General features: G+C 43.6%; 1 protein-coding gene across 1 annotated transcript in view; it reads right to left on the bottom strand.

Moving 5' to 3' along the window:
• LOC131891464 (uncharacterized) overlaps window positions 1–20,968 on the bottom strand; it is a gene marked incomplete in the record, with an annotated part of 30,336 nt that overhangs the window by 6,004 nt on the left and 3,364 nt on the right. The window contains 3 exon segments of the mRNA XM_059241054.1: window positions 18,524–18,700; window positions 20,408–20,532; window positions 20,600–20,817. Coding sequence (XP_059097037.1) covers window positions 18,524–18,700; window positions 20,408–20,532; window positions 20,600–20,817 — 520 coding nt within the window.

The raw sequence follows: 20,968 nt of genomic DNA, 5'->3' as shown, positions 1-20,968 counted from the left end.
AGAGAGAAGATAGCAACTCAGTACACAATTGGACCTCTCATTTAACGAAATCAATTACCTCAACGTACCAAACAATATGTAACACGAAGAACTGTTATTCTTGCCAAGGTCCATAGATAAGCCGAAGGAAATCAACAAATCACGCTCCATCTCCTGACAGTACTTTAACATGACATCACCAACCAGCCCAAAATCGGAAAATCTCTCAATGCATCCCTAGCAAAATAAAATGAGAGTTGGTTGCCCTTGAAAAAAAGCCGCGCGGCTTAAGGGTTACCAGGGGACACTACTGTTGTTTCTTTTTTTTTCTTTTTCTCTTCTTCTCTTCTTTCATATTATATGAATTCTTGTCATTATTATCATTCCCGTTCACACCATATCAACAAAGTCCCCGAAATAAAATATCATCATCATCAAGAAAGAAAATTCGGACATTTAGGCAAGCGCTGGTACCAGCAAACAAACTTGCCTGCCAATGCAAGTGATGCAAAATTGGCGTTTCAAACTGGTTTTAACGAAGCTGACCTTTCCTCATATAGCAATGCGAAAGAAGGGTCAGCTTTCAAAAACGTGTTTAAAGCCCCAAACTTGCATCACTGACACTGGTACAGCAAACAAACGAACCTGCCAGAGCTTGCCTAAACGTCCCCATAGTCCCAATGCACTGGATAGTAGAATAGTACCTCATTTACTCCTCTCCTTCATAATAAGTTTTCAAGAAATCAAGGACATTATATCTTCTCAATCATCAGCATTAGCATTTCTCAACATGCATCCAGCCATTAGGTGACAGACTCTTGTTTGTCGTATTTGCAATAGAGAATTGTCGTGGAGCAATATTGTTACCACCAAAGGATGTTCATGGTGGTGTTCTACTCACCAGAGGTGGACTGGTCTTGTCGGCACCAAAAATTTCAAAAGAGTTTCACAGTTTTACCCAATGCTTGTTGTGACGTTTTTGCTGACATACCCTGTACAACTCGCCCACTCCCGAGCACAGAAGTCACATGATTTCATCTTGATGCGAGTCCAAAGTTCGGCTTTCTCATCGGCCCTCAATTCAACAGTACTTTATAGCACTCGAGCTCCTCATTACTTTGCCCCTTTGCCCGGACAATGTGGTTTCGGCTCAAAGCATTATCTTATCTACTATTCCACTTGGCCTGCATTCCATTTTGGGTTGCTACCACCTGCATCATGGTGATGTTTTCTCTCCTTCGGCCAGGAAATAGACCCATCCCCAAGATTGATCCCTCGGATCGACGCAAAGTACTAGTGACCGGAGCACCCCTTACCAAGTGTCTACATATCATTCGAATCTTGGGTAAAGCCGGGCATGAGATCATCCTGGCCGATCCTTCCGAATACCAACATAACATGAGCCAATTTTCGAAATTTGTCCACAAATTCCGTGTCGTCAGCGACGTGGACAACGGTTACATGGATGATTTGGTGAGAATTGCAAAGGAGGAGAAAGTAGAATGGTTTGTGCCCGTAAGCCATACTCAAACATCCATCTTGGACACAATGGCTGCTCAGGTCATGAGAACCAATTTGAAAGTGAAGTGCCTCATATTCGAAGATCATAAAATCACGGAGATGCTTGATGACAAAGTGAGATTTATGAGCGAGTGCCGATCCTTGGGTTTGGCAGTCCCGGATTTTCATCCGATCGAATCTGTGGATGAACTGCGAAAATTTGCTATGACTGGGATTTTTGATAAACAACACTTTTTTCTAAAACCTCTTTCGCCTTATTCGGAAGAGAGAGTCAACTTCACTCCTATCCCCGGAAATTCTAGCAATCTGGACTCCTATTTGGACAAATATCGGCCTAAAATTGGAGCCAAAACGCCGTATTTTGTGTGCCAATACGTCTGCGGTAAAGAACTGGCCGCAAATGCAATTTGCAAGGACGGCCAGCTCTTGGTTTTTCAATTAGCTCCTTCGTCACCAATGCAAATCGACTACGATGTGATAGTTTCCCACGGTAAAATTGCAAGGTGGACACGTGAATTTTGCCTCAAGAAACGATTAACAGGATCTGTTTGCTTCGATTTTCTTGAAGAACCTAGTGGCGAGATTTATTGCATTGAATGCAATCCTCGACTCCATTCGTCTGTAACTTCATTTCATCTGTCGCCTGAAGTGGAAAGAGCTATCAGATTCGGGTTAGAACCAGACACCTGTACAGAAAAATTCAGCCTGCCAATCCAACCTGATCCGGACAGCAAGCATGTGTATTGGCTTTACAATGAGTTGGCTAAACTCATGCTGTTTCAGACCAGCGTTTTGAAATTCTTCATCTGCATTTGGAATGGACAAGAAGCTGTGTTTGATGTCCATGATTGGTTACCCTTTCTCATGTTACACGTGTATCAGATCCCGATGGCTCTGGTCAAGGGTGTGAAATCGGGGAATCCTTGGCACATAGTTAATGCTTGCTTAGGTCAACTAAGATAGAGAAGTGAATCCGAGTTAATAAAGCACGTGACCACGAAATCGGGTTTGTTCTTTTAAGCCTGTGCCAAGAATTGTCGAAATGACGCGGTTCAAAATAGACAAAATACAACCTTCCATTTTAATAACAATGGGGATTACATTCCCCGTGGGTAGCCTGTAGAAAAGCCCGCGAACCTAGAAAAAAACAACCGGTTTTTTTCATTTCATAAGGTGTACATAATGAGTAAATGTCATACTAAAGGTTAAGATTATGAATTCAATACAGGATTTAGACAGAGAAATACTGACATGTGAACATTTATACATGTATGGTTCTGCTCTCCGAGCTGGTCCCCATACAAGCCAAATAAAATTTATGTTTCCTAAAAGTATATTTCAGTGCCCAAGCATATTATGCTCAGAAAGAACCCAGTATATATACACTTTCAAGTTAAGGATCTGTGACAGTTGAGTGGTTTAATGTACCCAATAGAGGGCGACATAGTTTCCCAGGGGGCAGGGTTCGAAACTTACCTTTGGAAGTCAGCCTTGAATGGGAAAAGACGTGGTGCAGTAATTAACTTAGAAGTGAGAATTCCCTGGCTTGATTCTCTTCCCCAACCTTTTTCATGCAGACTTTTAGACTGTAACCATGACCACAGGTGGAGAACTAAACTGATACGGACATGGCACTTCCCATTGGAAATAGTATAAAGCACGCACAGAATTTATAACGACGAGATCTGGCATTGGCCCGACCTCAGTGCAGAGGAAAATGAATTTTGTGTCAACAACTCTGTACATCAAAAAAGAGAAGGGTGACTGCCTGATCAGTACTAACGACCTGCAATCAGTGGGTCTTCGCCGAACGCAATCAGTGACAAACTGGCTCAGAATCCGTGCTGCCAGGTTGCGACAGGCTAAAAACGCCAGATGACCCCCCCCCCAAAACGCCAATTCAAGACATTCACTGCCAAATACATTTAAAAAAACGCCAGACCAATTCAAGACAATTCAAGACAATTTAATTGGTTTATGACAGATGTCATCCACCGCAGACTTAACCTCCTCATTCCACAAGGTTAGAGTGTAATATGCCATTAGAATTACATTGGTGGATTATGAATCAATAATTGTAATTGTTACATTGTACAATTGACACCTGTCAGTAACAAGTTGGACTAAGGTGCTTCAATAGAGACGTGTAAAGTACCGGATCAGATTTCAGCTACGTGAGCTAGTCAGGCTGCGCCACAATTGTGGCAAGAACTACCATGATTTCAGTAACATCCAGTGCTTCCAAATTTTCATTGAAAAAATCGTTTGCCGTCTTAGGAAATCGTTCAACAATTATTTTAAACCATTTAAGTCCAACATTCACTTGAAAAAGACGATATTACAAGGCAAGTGACGAAAATATGCAGAAATACGAAAACGATATTTGGTGCCAACATTTTGTCATCAGTAAGAAGTGTGGTGACACTTTCTTCATGGTAGAACCAGAGGGCGCACTAGTATGAAATTCCAAAGCTCTACACTTCTCTATAGATTGAGGGAGTATAGTCATATTTGACAATTGACATGGTCTAGAACTTGGAGACCTGTTTCCTGAGAGATCCAGGTAAGCCACATGTTAATGTTAATATCAACTCCCTATTGATAGTTAGAGATCTAATCTTCCCACAAATTGGATTCCAAAAGAAGTTAGAGAGGAACAAATATATCAGTAATAATGTAAGATGCTTCTATCCATGAATCACCTAAAGTGCTTACCTTTAAGGAAAAGTCAGTAACATCCATGGCATTATTTATCTCTGCAAAGCTTCATGGGGTTTGCTTGTCCATGTGGGTAAAAAAACCGACGGATCTTGGTGACCATGCGGCAATTTCCAGCTACTCAATGTGGCAACCAATGATACCCAGTAAGTAATGATCCCATTGGAGATTTTTAACGTCAATCCATTGGGGGAGGGCATATTCTACCATAAATTTGGCAAGAGGCTATCATCAAAGCAAAGTCCAATGACCGAGGAGGATCTGCCAATGACCATGGTAATCACATCATTTGGCCTCTATAACTTTTTGCGAATACCTACTAACTTTCCAACGCGTAATGGATGGCGTACTTCAGCCAACAAAATGCTAATGGGGCACCCCCACGTGGTTTCGTGAACGCAAATTTTGAAATGCGACAGTACTAAATTTTACCCAGTCGCATTTCAAGATGTGCGTTCACGAAACTATCCGATACTCGCAGTAGGTGCAACTGGGTACAAATCGCATCTCAAAATATGCTCTCACGAAACCATGCGGGGGTGCCCCATTGGACATGTCGGAGTTGATTGTTCTCGGGTACAACGCCTCTGCTAGACCATGGCTAGACAAGTGTTGGCCACTAAGGACAAGTGGGTGCAATGAGGGATTGTTCATATGATTTCAATAGCTAGAATAAAGTTTTTGACCACCATTCAATTTGTTAAATCACAGGTGCAATTGAAAGAGGAATTTAATCGAGATATCTTTCGTCATTTTGAATGTAGGGTTTGAATTGGTTCAATACATATTGATAACTTGGTTTGTTCGAAGGAGAAACACTGCTTCATGGTTTTTTTTTGGGTTCACCGCTTCACCGTCGCATTACCTATATTGCTAGCATTGAGATGATGCATCTTTCCTTTCAGAATCTTTAACCCCAACATGTAATTTTCCAGTAGGTTCTTGAGTAAAATGAAGGTATTTCTGAGAATGAACTATTGCAGGATGACTTACGTAAGGTTGAATGCCATGAAATTTTAGTTTTTTTCCCTGTCAAGGAAAGTAGAAAATACCTTTTTCTGTTTTAGACCAGTAGGAACTTTTTCTTTTTATAATTGAATGCGTTCATATATTTAAAGGGGTTATTCAGAAATCGGCACACCAAAGACGTTACAAGCACACCAAATGTTAAAAGTGGTACACAAAAGTGAGCGCACAAAAAATGTTTTTGGCACATCAAAAGTATAATTTGGCACACTGAATCTAAAGCTTGACACGTAAAGTGAAGAGAGTTTCAAACCAGAAGAAAAAAGGTTGCTCAAACCTAGCCCACCGCAAATGGTTTGAAGTAGGGCGTTGTATGAAGAAGAGTACGACAGTGAGTTCAGCCCATCATAGCAGTTGAAATTTGAAACTTCAATTCCGTTCCAAAACAATCCTTTCATGTAATCCCAGATCAAAACCAAACACATTGGAAAAAAACCCTGTTGTTCTACGAGTTATATATGGCTTTAGTTACCCTCCAGGCACCCTTAAATGTACTTTGAACGTTAGGAACACCATTTTAGGAGCCCCTTTTTTCTACTGAAAAATGCATAATTTGAAACTATTGTTGCTGTGATTGCAGTTAATGGTGCTTGAAGAGTAACTTAAGCCTTGGAGCTCGCCCTTAAGGCACACACATTTAACATGGGTCCCAGATACAAACCAAACACATCTTTTTAATTCATTGTTTTGGAACGGAATTGAAGGTTCAAAATTCAACAGGAATGGTGCTGTGAACTCACTGTCGCACTCTTTTAATACATGGCACTATTCTGAAGCACACCAACATTAAAGTGGCACATTAAACAATAAAAAGGGTACAACAAAAATTAAAGAGGCACAATAAAAAGTAAAGCTAAAAATGAATAGTGTAGGGATGCTTGGGTCACAGGTGTTAGCCTCCCCAGGCAGTAATGCCAACCATCACATATCAAGTTCCTCAAAGTCTCTCTTATCAATCATCTATAAAACCGAAACTAGTTATTCAAAGTTTCACAAATCTATTTAATAAATACCACATTTCTATTGTACTTTAAACTGGTTAGTTTCAGTTTCTTGCCAGCCGGTCCAGAATATCTCCACAGCCCGACCGTGTTTGGGCTCGTAAAACATGTCATTCCACTCTGGGCTGGGTCTAGCAACCATGGAGAGAATTACACGACAAGTTTGGGCCTGTTCTGGCCAAAGCACTAAGTACGCTCTATGTCCTTCATCAGGCCGATTCATTCTTGCAAGGTGGAATATCAGACTATTTTTTAAACCTGTTTGAGCTTTTACATGTTAGATAGTCACCTGAGCATTCATTACCTAAGCTAGTTCTACAAGCTACCTTGCTTATGTTTTGTACCCATGATGCATGCTTAGTTGGTCCCCTTACCATCATCAGAAGCCAAATTTTTGGTGTGCAGTTTTGTTTGGTTTGTGTGCCAAAGTTTTGTCCGGTGTGCCTTCACAAAGAGTTTGATGTGTCATTAAGAGTGCCACTAAAAGAGAAACAGACACAGAATGCCGATTTCGTCGATTGTAAAAGTGTGATTTGGAGTGGGTATTTGCCAGATGGCCGTGTTAGACCGTTCGGGAAACTAGGCCAGGAGCATGATGAAGCAAAGCATTGTCAAGTTTCAGGATTCGGGTTTGCCTTTGCTAAGTAAAATTTTCACAAAAACATCGATTCAAAATTGAACTTTTTTATGACCGACCACGGAACTCGTTACCTACAATGAAGTTGTGCCCCATGATGCCCTGATTTCAAAAAGCACCCTCATATTTCTCGGCATTTTTTGCCAAGATACAGCCTGGGTATAGCGTGAGAGACTTCTGTTTCTTCCGTAGAAGTGTAATTTCCAAGTCCTTTATTGGATCAACCTTCACTAGGAACTGACACTTCGGCTTCTGCACCAAAGAAACGCTTTATTGAGTGAGGGTAGGCTGACGCCAAAATTGAATCATCTCTATGTATGTATATAACCAATAAAGGAACTCTTTGGTCAAAATGTTAAGTTATAAATTGCAGGACGTAGTACTGATATTAACCAATGCTCGAATAACATCATTAACTTGTGATAGTGCGTTTCGTCCAACTGGATCAAGAATTGGAACAGGAGGAACAGATGCTGTGCTAACCACTGCTGCCCTCTGCAAGGCTCCACAAACTGTGGAGATGCGTAACCGCAGGTTGCTGATTTCCCTGGCTGAATTGGCAGCTTGAATTCCAGTGGCAATGGCGGCACCTCCCAAAATAATTATGGCTCCAATCTCAATAATGTCCCCAGCAGGCTGAAAAAATAATTGCTCTTTAAATATCCGTTGCTTTCTTTGCATGAGGTTCATAGTACTGAGGCTTGAAGATGAGCCAAATTTGATTTGGGTAGATTTTCTTTCCTTTCGCCACTGACCGGAAGCTTAATTTCCCGTCAGGCGTGAACGGAGAGGCATGAAATCATCAATCGCACTTCGTTTTCTTTGCGTTGATGAGAGACAAAATTGTAAGGATGAAAATCGGTTTTCATAAAACTATAATTGATTTTAAAATATAAGCAATCATTTAATTTGAAGACCAATATGCAAATGAAGCGAAAAGCGCGTTTTTGAGTACTCTTTTAGTTTCTTGAAATGGGTTTGCTTACACTTGTAAGGAAATTTCCATCGTCTTCGCGTCGAAAAGGACCGTGAGCTGTTTGATCCCCATCTGAAAATATAAACGATTTTCAATTCATTAATTCGTTTTTTGCAAATTTCTTGCAACCAATGAATTGGGACATTGAAGCAGGATAGAAAGATGATGTCACCATCAAATTTTGAGAGGCCCCTCGTACTTTTGAGGCATAATTATTCTTTCTGAAGGGATCAATTTAGAGTTTCAATTCTTTTATCCATGAATGGAATGGTAAAGGCACGATTTCATATTTTATATTGTCACAGCTTTACTGATTAACATGTCGAAAAAGTATCTTTTGGGCCAAAAAGGCCATTTTTGGACTTATTTTTGCTCTTTCAAAAATTTTTATTTGTCCAATAGACTCTTTGAAATCATAGAAAAGTTTTTTGACTAGTACTGTGCATTGCATTTTGTCTTTTAGTATCTCTTCTGTTTTAAAAAGTGCCCCAATGACCTCCCAAAACATCGTGCAGCTGCTACTTCCCAATACTGACAGTGTGCTGAAGAATTCAAAGAGTCATCCGAGTTTACTGTATTACTCTAGGGTTAAAATATTTCATTGTTTGTATTCAATTGCTACGTTTTGAGATACCTATTGTTTGACGGTATTGTTGGATTGGTGCGTGAGGCAGGTTGTGGCCCAAAACGGAGCTGAGTATCACTAGGTTCCGATACAATATCAAATAGCCCAAGCACACTGTTCTCTTGAGAATTTTCATTTTCGTGGTTCAAATGTAACGAGTAAGTTCTCTACGTTGAGAGACAGTGAAATTCTCACTAAGACGGACAGACCAACTCTCGTTCAAGAAGTGCACTTCTACGGTTCAAAGGAGAAAAAGCCTTAACGGATGTCGTCGAAGCCGTCCCCGTCTCAGCAATGCATGGATTTACAATGAGTTCGGCCCTATCATGAATATTTCGCAGACCTGGCTGGTGCACAAACAAAAGGATATGAGCGGCTTGTCGCCACTTTGTAATCCAGCACTGCGTTTCTATGGCTCGTCCCATCAATACTCCTTGGTCTGTCAATAAACGAGACTGGTTTCGAAAGTGCCTTGCCGATCAATATCTCAAGGGTGAAATCTACTGATTTGCTTGACCAGCATTAAGAACTCTTTCAGAAAAGGGAAACGAACAGGATCTCCATTTGTATTGGTCAAAGCTTAGATGGTTACATGGTAATGGCGCATCGCATTATGTTAGTATGATGCAGATTAAGTGACCGTAATTTCAGAAAAAGAAAAACTTACAACAGTTGGAAGTGATGGGTATTTTGGGGGTCTGAGTGAAATTATAACGTGGAAAAAATTAGACAACGTGGGTTGTGGATGATAATGCGGGAAAATTTATTGATTTGCATATCAAGATTGCAGAGGTAGAATCCCAAAGTTTTGGAGCCCCTGAAAAGAGTTCATCAGGTACCTCAACGCACGTCCATGATCAATAAAACGAAGGAACTATAATGGCCGTTTCTTTGACCCAAGTGAGTAATTCCTTCCCTACAACATACCTTCCATGTTTTGCATATCCACTAACCCCGCAGAGATTGGGAGAGAGAGGCCTTTACCATTATTTCGTCTGACGGGGGTTTTAAAGTGTCCCTTAAATCCATGAAATCGCTTTTTGCATTTTAACCTCTTTTCGGACAAAACAGTAATTTGCATTGCACCCTGACATATCATTTCATACACTTTGCATTTGCGCTCTTTTTAAGGTTGTTATTAGAGTGGAGAGGAGGCATATCATACGCAGATAATGGCAAAAACCAATTTGATTCTGTTCCACCACGTCCCACTTTGTCTAGTCCAATACAGTAAACCCAATCATAGTGAGATTTTTGGGAAGCAGCAAAATTTTCACTATAACGAGGTTTTCACTATAGTGAGGGTTCCACTTTGTTGTTGGGAAATTAACATTCTCTCTTATATAATGTACGTTTCGTGATGTTCTTTCTGGGAGTTGCGATCTGTCTACGCGCGAAAAAACGGATTGACTCACGGACGTAACTCTTTTGAAAAACCCCGTGTTCACCGAGTTGATTAATAAAGTTGTCCAACGTTAAAGTCCTGAGTTTTGTTCCATCCGACGTCATTCAACAGGTTATGGGTCACAGTCTCGTTCCACTGCAGTGAACGAACCTTGGAGGAATGTCGATGGAGCAACGGACGGCGGTGGTCCCGCTGAAAGGACCCAACTATGCCACGTGGAAGATTCAAGCCAAGATGGCGTTGATCAAAGACGCCCTTTGGGGCATTGTGAGCGGAACCGAGGTGGAACCAAGCTCAGACGTGGATGGGGAGGCCTTGAGGAAATTCCTGGTCCGGAAGGACCGAGCCTTGGCCGTACTGGTACTCTCCGTGGATCCTGGATTATTGTATCTGCTCGGTGATCCGACCGATCCGAAGCAAGTGTGGGAGAGTCTTCAGAACCAGTTTCAAAAGAAGAGTTGGGCCAATCGACTTCAATTGAGACGGCAATTATTCACTTGTCAGCTCCGAGAGGAGGGTAATCTACAAGATCATTTGAAGGCAATGACAGAGATTTTCCATGAATTAGCCGTCGTGGGAGACCCCGTGAACGAAGAGGATCGTGTCGTTTACTTGCTAGCCAGTTTGCCAGAGAGCTACCAAGTTCTGGTTACAGCGCTGGAAGCTCACCCGGATATCCCGTCGTGGGAGACGGTAACCGAGCGCCTCTGGGGCAAAGAACGGAAAAGGGCGATAGTAAGTCCCATTCCGATGACTGAACAAGGTCTTGCCTCATCAAATCAGGCCAGAATGATAGAGTGCTTTCGGTGCGGGAAAATGGGACACATCAATCGCAATTGTCGGGTCCGATGGCCTGAAAAGAATGGACAACGAACGAGCAGAGCTCACAGGGAAAGTACCCGAACTGTCGTCAACACCGTCCAAGATGTTGGTCTTCCGGCCCAAGTGTCAGCCAATACATGGTTTGATCGAGACCAAACGTGGATCGTGGACTCGGGTGCCACAAGCCACATGTGTAATGATGAAGGGATGTTTGACAGTTTGAATGCACTGGAAAAACCGGTTAAGATCACACTCGGAGATGGTCGTGGCGTGGAAGCCATTCGGCAGGGGAACGTCCAACTGGTAATGCGCGTTGGAAAGAAGAGAGTCCCGTGCACACTTCACGGTGTGCTTTTGGTTCCAGAACTGTCTTTCAATCTTCTTAGTATCTCAAAGGCATCGGAGCGTGGAGCATCAGCCGCTTTCGATGGAAGGAAGTGCTCGATCGCCAGTCGGGACAAAAACGTTGTTGCCGTCGCCACAAGAATTAATGGACTCTATCGGCTGGATCATGTCCAGAAGATAGCGAGTGTGATGATATCAAAGAATGAACAGAATGACGGAACATCTTTTCAGAAGTGGCATCGGCGCCTTGGCCACCTGAGCGTGAGTGGGATAGCAGAATTGATCCGACAATAAATGGTTTTGGGAATGGACCTCAAGAACGCGGTCACGGACGAAGTTTGCGAGCCGTGCGCCATGGGAAAGATTCATCGGTCGCCATTCCCAAAACAATCCCACAGGAGAGCGAATGAAAAACTCGAGTTAGTCCACAGTGACGTGTGTGGCAAGATGGGCGAGACGTCGTTGAGCGGAGGAAATTATTTTCTCACTTTTATTGATGACCATTCACGGTACGTGTGGGTATACATCTTGAAAAAGAAGAACGAGGTCTTCTCAGTATTCAAGAAGTGGAAGACCATGGTAGAGAAGCAATCCGGATGCCAATTGAAATCACTTCGAACGGACAATGGCGGAGAATTTACCTCAAACGAGTTCGAGGAATGTCTGAGTCGGGAAGGCATTCGTCATGAATTAACAATCCCGTACAATCCTGAGCAGAATGGAGTCGCGGAAAGAATGAATCGTACTTTAGTTGAGGTCACCCGAACTATGCTTGCGGATGCTGGATTACCCTTAAGGTTCTGGGCAGAGATGATCTCCACCTCGGCCTATCTAAGGAATCGAGCCCCAACTAAAGCAGTGGTTGGAAGGACACCTTTCGAAGTTTGGACTGGTGAGAAACCCAAAATTGCTCATCTCAGACGAATTGGGTGTCTTGCTCATGGACACATCGTGAAGGAAAAAAGGGGAAAGCTTGATCCCAAGTCAAAGCCATTAGTGTTACTTGGATATGCTGATCAAATCAAGGGATACCGTCTATATGACTGCACTCAAGAGTGTGTTGTTCATAGTCGAGATGTTGTGTTTAATGAATTGGCTAACGGATTCTCCTCAAAAGTAGCTGAAACTCCAGGTCGCACTGTGGTTCTCGACGAGTTGCTGGATCCAGGAACGTTTGAATATCATGATCGTATGAGCGAGCTGGAGACTCGTATGTTCGAGCAGAACAACAGAGGCGATAATCGCGAGAAGGAGGAAGAAAAACAAGAACAACGACCACAACGTGTTCGACGGGAGCCCCAAAGGCTAGGGGAATGGACCTGCGCTGCTCTCTCAAGTGAGCCGGATCCTGTCACCATCAAAGAGGCTTTTAGTCGGAACGATTGCGAGGAATGGAAGGGTGCGGTTGAAGAAGAGATCCAGTCCTTGAAAGATAATGATGTGTGGGACTTGGTCGCCAAACCCAGGGACAAGCGAGTCATTGGGACTAAGTGGGTATTCAAAATCAAGAGAAATGACGAAGGAAACCCGGAGCGGTATAAGGCAAGATTGGTTGCACAAGGTTTTACACAACAATACGGTATGGACTACGACGAAACTTTTTGTCCTGTTGTCCGTTTTGAGACCGTGCGTGTTCTCCTCGCTTTATCCGCCGCTCAAGGTCTCAGTATGCATCAAATGGACATTAAGACGGCATTTTTGAATGGTGAGATCAAAGAGGAAATTTACGTGAGACAACCTGAGGGATTTGAGATAAAGGGGAAAGAAGACATGGTGTGCCGCTTGAGAAAGAGCCTCTATGGCCTTAAACAGTCCCCTCGCTGTTGGAATTCGAAGTTGGACACGGTTCTAAAGGATCTCGGCTTCGTCCAAACGAATGAAGACCCTTGTCTTTACCATATGGACAAACCAGACAAGATGTACTTAGCCGTGTACGTCGACGATCTCATTTTGGCTGGTAAAAATGAGAATGAATTGAATGAGATCAAACTGAAACTCTGTCAACACTTCAACGCAAAGGATCTCGGTCCCGTAAACCATTTTCTCGGGATCACTGTTCGTCAAGACGTCAACCTGGGCGTCGTTTGGATCGGCCAGCCACAATTTGCTCGAGAATTGATCGAGAAGACACGAATGAGTGAGTGCAACCCTGTAGATACTCCAATGGAACCCAATTTAAAGCTCATCAAAGCCAACAAAGATGAAGAACCAGTGAAACAGTCTGAGTATCGATCAATTGTTGGAGGTCTATTGTACTTGGCGGTGCGAACTAGGCCAGACTTGTCATTTTCTGTCGCATCTGTGGCCAAGTTTACCTCTCATCCAACACAAGAACATTGGAGTGCTTTGAAACGGATTCTCAAGTATCTGAAAGGATCTGCTAATGTTGGAATCACATACTCAAGGGGAAGTGAGGTGAATATTGTTGGATACTCTGACGCTGATTGGGCCGGAGATCCAGAAGATAGACGGTCCACCTCTGGCTATTTGTTCCTCTTGGCAGGCGGGCCAATCTCTTGGAGGAGCCAAAAACAGAAGTCAGTGGCCTTATCGACTGCAGAGGCCGAATACATGGCTCTCTCAAGTGCGGCTCAGGAAGCGATATGGTTGAGAAACGTCATGAAAAGTGGAGGGCAACCCGTGACAGAACCAACTAAGATCTTTGAGGACAACCTGCCAGCAATCGGTTTGGCCAAGAATCCCCAGTACCACGGTAGAGCTAAACACATCGGCATCCGATATCATTTTACTCGAGAACAGGTGGTGTTAGGTACCCTCGTCTTAGACTACTGCAAAACGGAGGATATGATAGCTGACATGTTGACAAAGGCGTTGCCAAGATCGAAATTACGCAAGTTGAGTAAAATGTGCAATATAATTGAATGGAGTGTCGAATGAGGAGGAGTGTTGGGAAATTAACATTCTCTCTTATATAATGTACGTTTCGTGATGTTCTTTCTGGGAGTTGCGATCTGTCTACGCGCGAAAAAACGGATTGGCTCACGGACGTAACTCTCTTGAAAAACCCCCGTGTTCACCGAGTTGATAAATAAAGTTGTCCAACGTTAAAGTCCTGAGTTTTGTTCCATCCGACGTCATTCAACAGGTTATGGGTCACAGTCTCGTTCCACTGCAGTGAACGAACCTTGGAGGAATGTCGATGGAGCAACGGACGGCGGTGGTCCCGCTGAAAGGACCCAACTATGCCACGTGGAAGATTCAAGCCAAGATGGCGTTGATCAAAGACGCCCTTTGGGGCATTGTGAGCGGAACCGAGGTGGAACCAAGCTCAGACGTGGATGGGGAGGCCTTGAGGAAATTCCTGGTCCGGAAGGACCGAGCCTTGGCCGTACTGGTACTCTCCGTGGATCCTGGATTATTGTATCTGCTCGGTGATCCGACCGATCCGAAGCAAGTGTGGGAGAGTCTTCAGAACCAGTTTCAAAAGAAGAGTTGGGCCAATCGACTTCAATTAAGACGGCAATTATTCACTTGTCAGCTCCGAGAGGAGGGTAATCTACAAGATCATTTGAAGGCAATGACAGAGATTTTCCATGAATTAGCCGTCGTGGGAGACCCCGTGAACGAAGAGGATCGTGTCGTTTACTTGCTAGCCAGTTTGCCAGAGAGCTACCAAGTTCTGGTTACAGCGCTGGAAGCTCACCCGGATATCCCGTCGTGGGAGACGGTAACCGAGCGCCTCTGGGGCAAAGAACGGAAAAGGGCGATAGTAAGTCCCATTCCGATGACTGAACAAGGTCTTGCCTCATCAAATCAGGCCAGAATGATAGAGTGCTTTCGGTGCGGGAAAATGGGACACATCAAACGCAATTGTCGGGTCCGATGGCCTGAAAAGAATGGACAACGAACGAGCAGAGCTCACAGGGAAAGTACCCAAACTGTCGTCAACACCGTCCAAGATGTTGGTCTTCCGGCCCAAGTGTCAGCCAATACATGGGTTGATCGAGACCAAACGTGGATCGTGGACTCGGGTGCCACAAGCCACATGTGTAATGATGAAGGGATGTTTGACAGTTTGAATGCACTGGAAAAACCGGTTAAGATCACACTCGGAGATGGTCGTGGCGTGGAAGCCATTCGGCAGGGGAACGTCCAACTGGTAATGCGCGTTGGAAAGAAGAGAGTCCCGTGCACACTTCACGGTGTGCTTGTGGTTCCAGAACTGTCTTTCAATCTTCTTAGTATCTCAAAGGCATCGGAGCGTGGAGCATCAGCCGCTTTCGATGGAAGGAAGTGCTCGATCGCCAGTCGGGACAAAAACGTTGTTGCCGTCGCCACAAGAATTAATGGACTCTATTGGCTGGATCATGTCCAGAAGATAGCAAGTGTGATGATATCAAAGAATGAACAGAATGACGGAACATCTTTTCAGAAGTGGCATCGGCGCCTTGGCCACCTGGGCGTGAGTGGGATAGCAGAATTGATCCGACAAGAAATGGTGGTGGGAATGGACCTCAAGAACGCGGTCACGGACGAAGTTTGCGAGCCGTGCGCCATGGGAAAGATTCATCGGTCGCCATTCCCAAAACAAGCCCACAGGAGAGCGAATGAAAAACTCGAGTTAGTCCACAGTGACGTGTGTGGCAAGATGGGCGAGACGTCGTTGAGCGGAGGAAATTATTTTCTCACTTTTATTGATGACCATTCACGGTACGTGTGGGTATACATCTTGAAAAAGAAGAACGAGGTCTTCTCAGTATTCAAGAAGTGGAAGACCATGGTAGAGAAGCAATCCGGATGCCAATTGAAATCACTTCGAACGGACAATGGCGGAGAATTTACCTCAAACGAGTTCGAGGAATGTCTGAGTCGGGAAGGCATTCGTCATGAATTAACAATCCCGTACAATCCTGAGCAGAATGGAGTCGCGGAAAGAATGAATCGTACTTTAGTTGAGGTCACCCGAACTATGCTTGCGGATGCTGGATTACCCTTAAGGTTCTGGGCAGAGATGATCTCCACCTCGGCCTATCTAAGGAATCGAGCCCCAACTAAAGCAGTGGTTGGAAGGACACCTTTCGAAGTTTGGACTGGTGAGAAACCCAAAATTGCTCATCTCAGACGAATTGGGTGTCTTGCTCATGGACACATCGTGAAGGAAAAAAGGGGAAAGCTTGATCCCAAGTCAAAGCCATTAGTGTTACTTGGATATGCTGATCAAATCAAGGGATACCGTCTATATGACTGCACTCAAGAGTGTGTTGTTCATAGTCGAGATGTTGTGTTTAATGAATTGGCTAACGGATTCTCCTCAAAAGTAGCTGAAACTCCAGGTCGCACTGTGGTTCTCGACGAGTTGCTGGATCCAGGAACGTTTGAATATCATGATCGTATGAGCGAGCTGGAGACTCGTATGTTCGAGCAGAACAACAGAGGCGATAATCGCGAGAAGGAGGAAGAAAAACAAGAACAACGACCACAACGTGTTCGACGGGAGCCCCAAAGGCTAGGGGAATGGACCTGCGCTGCTCTCTCAAGTGAGCCGGATCCTGTCACCATCAAAGAGGCTTTTAGTCGGAACGATTGCGAGGAATGGAAGGGTGCGGTTGAAGAAGAGATCCAGTCCTTGAAAGATAATGATGTGTGGGACTTGGTCGCCAAACCCAGGGACAAGCGAGTCATTGGGACTAAGTGGGTATTCAAAATCAAGAGAAATGACGAAGGAAACCCGGAGCGGTATAAGGCAAGATTGGTTGCACAAGGTTTTACACAACAATACGGTATGGACTACGACGAAACTTTTTGTCCTGTTGTCCGTTTTGAGACCGTGCGTGTTCTCCTCGCTTTATCCGCCGCTCAAGGTCTCAGTATGCATCAAATGGACATTAAGACGGCATTTTTGAATGGTGAGATCAAAGAGGAAATTTACGTGAGACAACCTGAGGGATTTGAGATAAAGGGGAAAGAAGACATGGTGTGCCGCTTGAGAAAGAGCCTCTATGGCCTTAAACAGTCCCCTCGCTGTTGGAATTCGAAGTTGGACACGGTTCTAAAGGATCTCGGCTTCGTCCAAACGAATGAAGACCCTTGTCTTTACCATATGGACAAACCAGACAAGATGTACTTAGCCGTGTACGTCGACGATCTCATTTTGGCTGGTAAAAATGAGAATGAATTGAATGAGATCAAACTGAAACTCTGTCAACACTTCAACGCAAAGGATCTCGGTCCCGTAAACCATTTTCTCGGGATCACTGTTCGTCAAGACGTCAACCTGGGCGTCGTTTGGATCGGCCAGCCACAATTTGCTCGAGAATTGATCGAGAAGACACGAATGAGTGAGTGCAACCCTGTAGATACTCCAATGGAACCCAATTTAAAGCTCATCAAAGCCAACAAAGATGAAGAACCAGTGAAACAGTCTGAGTATCGATCAATTGTTGGAGGTCTATTGTACTTGGCGGTGCGAACTAGGCCAGACTTGTCATTTTCTGTCGCATCCGTGGCCAAGTTTACCTCTCATCCAACACAAGAACATTGGAGTGCTTTGAAACGGATTCTCAAGTATCTGAAAGGATCTGCTAATGTTGGAATCACATACTCAAGGGGAAGTGAGGTGGATATTGTTGGATACTCTGACGCTGATTGGGCCGGAGATCCAGAAGATAGACGGTCCACCTCTGGCTATTTGTTCCTCTTGGCAGGCGGGCCAATCTCTTGGAGGAGCCAAAAACATAATTCAGTGGCCTTATTGACTGCAGAGGCCGAATACATGGCTCTCTCAAGTGCGGCTCAGGAGGCGATATGGTTGAGAAACGTCATGAAAAGTGGAGGGCAACCCGTGACAGAACCAACTAAGATCTTTGAGGACAACCTGTCAGCAATCGGTTTGGCCAAGAATCCCCAGTACCACGGTAGAGCTAAACACATCGGCATCCGATATCATTTTACTCAAGAACAGGTGGTGTTAGGTACCCTCGTCTTAGACTACTGCAAAACGGAGGATATGATAGCTGACATGTTGACAAAGGGGTTGCCAAGATCGAAATTACGCAAGTTGAGTAAAATGTGCAATATAATTGAATGGAGTGTCGAATGAGGAGGAGTGTTGGGAAATTAACATTCTCTCTTATATAATGTACGTTTCGTGATGTTCTTTCTGGGAGTTGCGATCTGTCTACGCGCGAAAAAACGGATTGGCTCACGGACGTAACTCTCTTGAAAAACCCCCGTGTTCACCGAGTTGATAAATAAAGTTGTCCAACGTTAAAGTCCCGAGTTTTGTTCCATCCGACGTCATTCAACAGCGGTAAGGTAGTCCCAAAAATATAAACAGTGTTAGGAACAATAGGGAAACTTTGCAGGACTAGGACGTATTATTTGATCGCCTGAACTTATTGCTTTCACGTATATTTTGGTCCAAACTGGGGACCCTCAATGAAACGTTCCTCTCGGTTAATTCACTTCACACTGCCAATGGAAACCTTCGGAAAAGTACTCACCTTGAAAATCCCAAGGGAAATCATACACTTTCAGTCCCCAACGATACTCCACATAAGCGTTTTTCAGGCGTTGTCGGATAGTTGTCTTGGGTTCGTCCCAAGAGTGACCTTGGGCCTTAAACCAGTCCTCAACAGCACTGGTCTCACCATCAGCTCTGAACTCTTGTTCATGGATTGACCATCTGTTTCCAAGTAGAAGGATTGGTATTTAAATTACTTGAGCAATCTGAATCTTTCAATCGGCATCAAAACTTGGATACTTTGCAATGAAAGTTACAGTCATTTGTTTTTGACATAGACGAATTGAAAGCGTTGACGAATTTAAAAAAAAGCAACACTATGCATTCTTGGTGAGGCCGATGTTTGGGGTATTCATTCTATCAAAGTTTCACATTTGTATGCATAATCCAACCACCAGACCAAATTTTAACGAATCCTCAAACAGGGTACAGTAGGATATTCATTTACAACAAATTGGTTGAGAACTCGTTCTTGTGGGAGGAGACGTAAATGTTGGCGGACTTTCCTAGCATGCGAAATTTTCCCGGGTTCGATAGTCTAGCTCCCCGCTCGGCCCTCCCTCTGAAAGTTCTCTGGAAACTTCTATAGGGTTGGGCGCGATTACAAGTGAACAATATCAATTACTTTTCTTGGTGCCTTGGGAATTTCCCTTTCTTTTTTTTTCAAGACTACCTTACCGCTACTGGGAATGAGATTCCCAAGAATTCAAGACGGAAAAAACATATTACCCTCATATAATTACTTACCTTTAACATATTTCAATGAAGAAAGAGTTTGCAGATTTAGTGATTTCCATTTTTTTCTTACCGCCGGCAGTAAAAAAAGTGGAATGGGCTGTTTGGCCGGGTTGTGGCTGTTTGGACAAGTTTAGGTCGAAACGAGTCTATTACATTTATTAGCAATGCCATGGTCTCTATCATGGTTATTATGATTTAGAATCAATACAGAGACACAAAGGCATTCATTTCATTCAAAATATTTTTAATTGCTTACTCACATGTCCAATCTCTGCATTTCAAGTATCAAGTCATTAAATCAACGGGAACTAATTCTCCCCCTCTAGTACTGTCTGAGTGGGCAAAGCTCTACTCAACGGCCCAGCAAAAAGCTCTGCCGTCGATTTAACGAGATGATGGTACGAGAAACACAGAAATTTTCCAAGTAACTAAGTAAGAATATTTTGACTGTCTCTGAATTGATTCTAAATCATGATAACCGTGTTAGAGAACATAGTATTGCTAATAAATGTAACAAACGCGTTTCGGCCCAAACTTGTCCCAGCAGCCTCAACCGGGCCAAACGGCCCATTTCGCTTTTTTTACTGCCGGTGGTAAGAAAAGAATGGAAATCACTAAACATCCAAATTCATCCCTCATTAGATTTCGTAGGTAACTGGTAACATTGACCACGAACTTGTAGAAAACTGGACTGTGAACGAACTTCCCGTCAAATCAGCTTGCTCTTGGTAATAGCAAATCTGAGCCATTTTTCGAATCAAAGTAATAAGATAAGAAACGTAGATCTTTTCAATTAAAGGCAGGTCATTTTTTTCTACTATCTACTTGTAAAGGGGTTCGTTTCAAAGTTAGGTTGTCAAAAGGTTATGTTGACCAAGAGCAGCAGGCCGAAAATTCAAATATTATGTAGCGTTTGCTACATAACTTTGCACATATCTATTGAGCTCCCTAAGAATAGCTTTGGCCTCAAATCCGGCCAAGTTTATCTATTGTACAAGATCTTGTGGTCGTATGAAGTGCTTATTTGGCATAAAGTGAACAGTTTAGGATTTTTTTACTTCCGTTCGCAGTCCGTTATCTCTAGAAGGACCGTGCATTGACGAGACAATATTCCTAGTTAGTCACACATACTTGGGCTGGTAATCAAAGATGGACGGGATGCCTTTCTTGCGGAGACCATCGCAAGAATATCCGTGCTGATCATAGAAATGTCTTTGGGTAACATCTATGAGTGTGGTATAAGCCTCTGTGATCTCCTACCAAAATTTCAAGGCATTAATGAAGAACCGGGGGCATATATTGATGAACATTAAGTCAACTAACGTCGAATTTTTGGCGATGAGTAGCCTCGGTGGCTTCATCTACTTTGCCGATCATGTCTGGATGATGCCGTTTAGCCAATCGCAAATAAGCCGCCTTCACGTCCGACATTCGTGAATTTCTCGGGATCCCCAGAATTCGGTAATATGCGTAGGGTTGCTGCATGAAATCCACTTCAGTGGCGTAGCAACTTCGTTGAGGGTAATGAAGCAATGGCAACCCTGCAACAAGAGTCAGGATCAACGAACCCGATTAGTGCGCACCCATATGCGTGATTTTGTGTTCAAACATGGATTATGTGGGTTAAGGGCCAATTATTTATGTAAAGTAACGGAAATTCAAGGAAAAATATAGTGCTGAACCCTGATTTTG

Source organism: Tigriopus californicus, chromosome 12 (assembly GCF_007210705.1).
Source record: "Tigriopus californicus strain San Diego chromosome 12, Tcal_SD_v2.1, whole genome shotgun sequence".
Classification (NCBI taxonomy): domain Eukaryota; kingdom Metazoa; phylum Arthropoda; class Copepoda; order Harpacticoida; family Harpacticidae; genus Tigriopus; species Tigriopus californicus.
The sequence above is the reverse complement of the archived record's forward strand: the minus strand, read 5'-3'. Positions and strand labels throughout refer to the sequence as shown.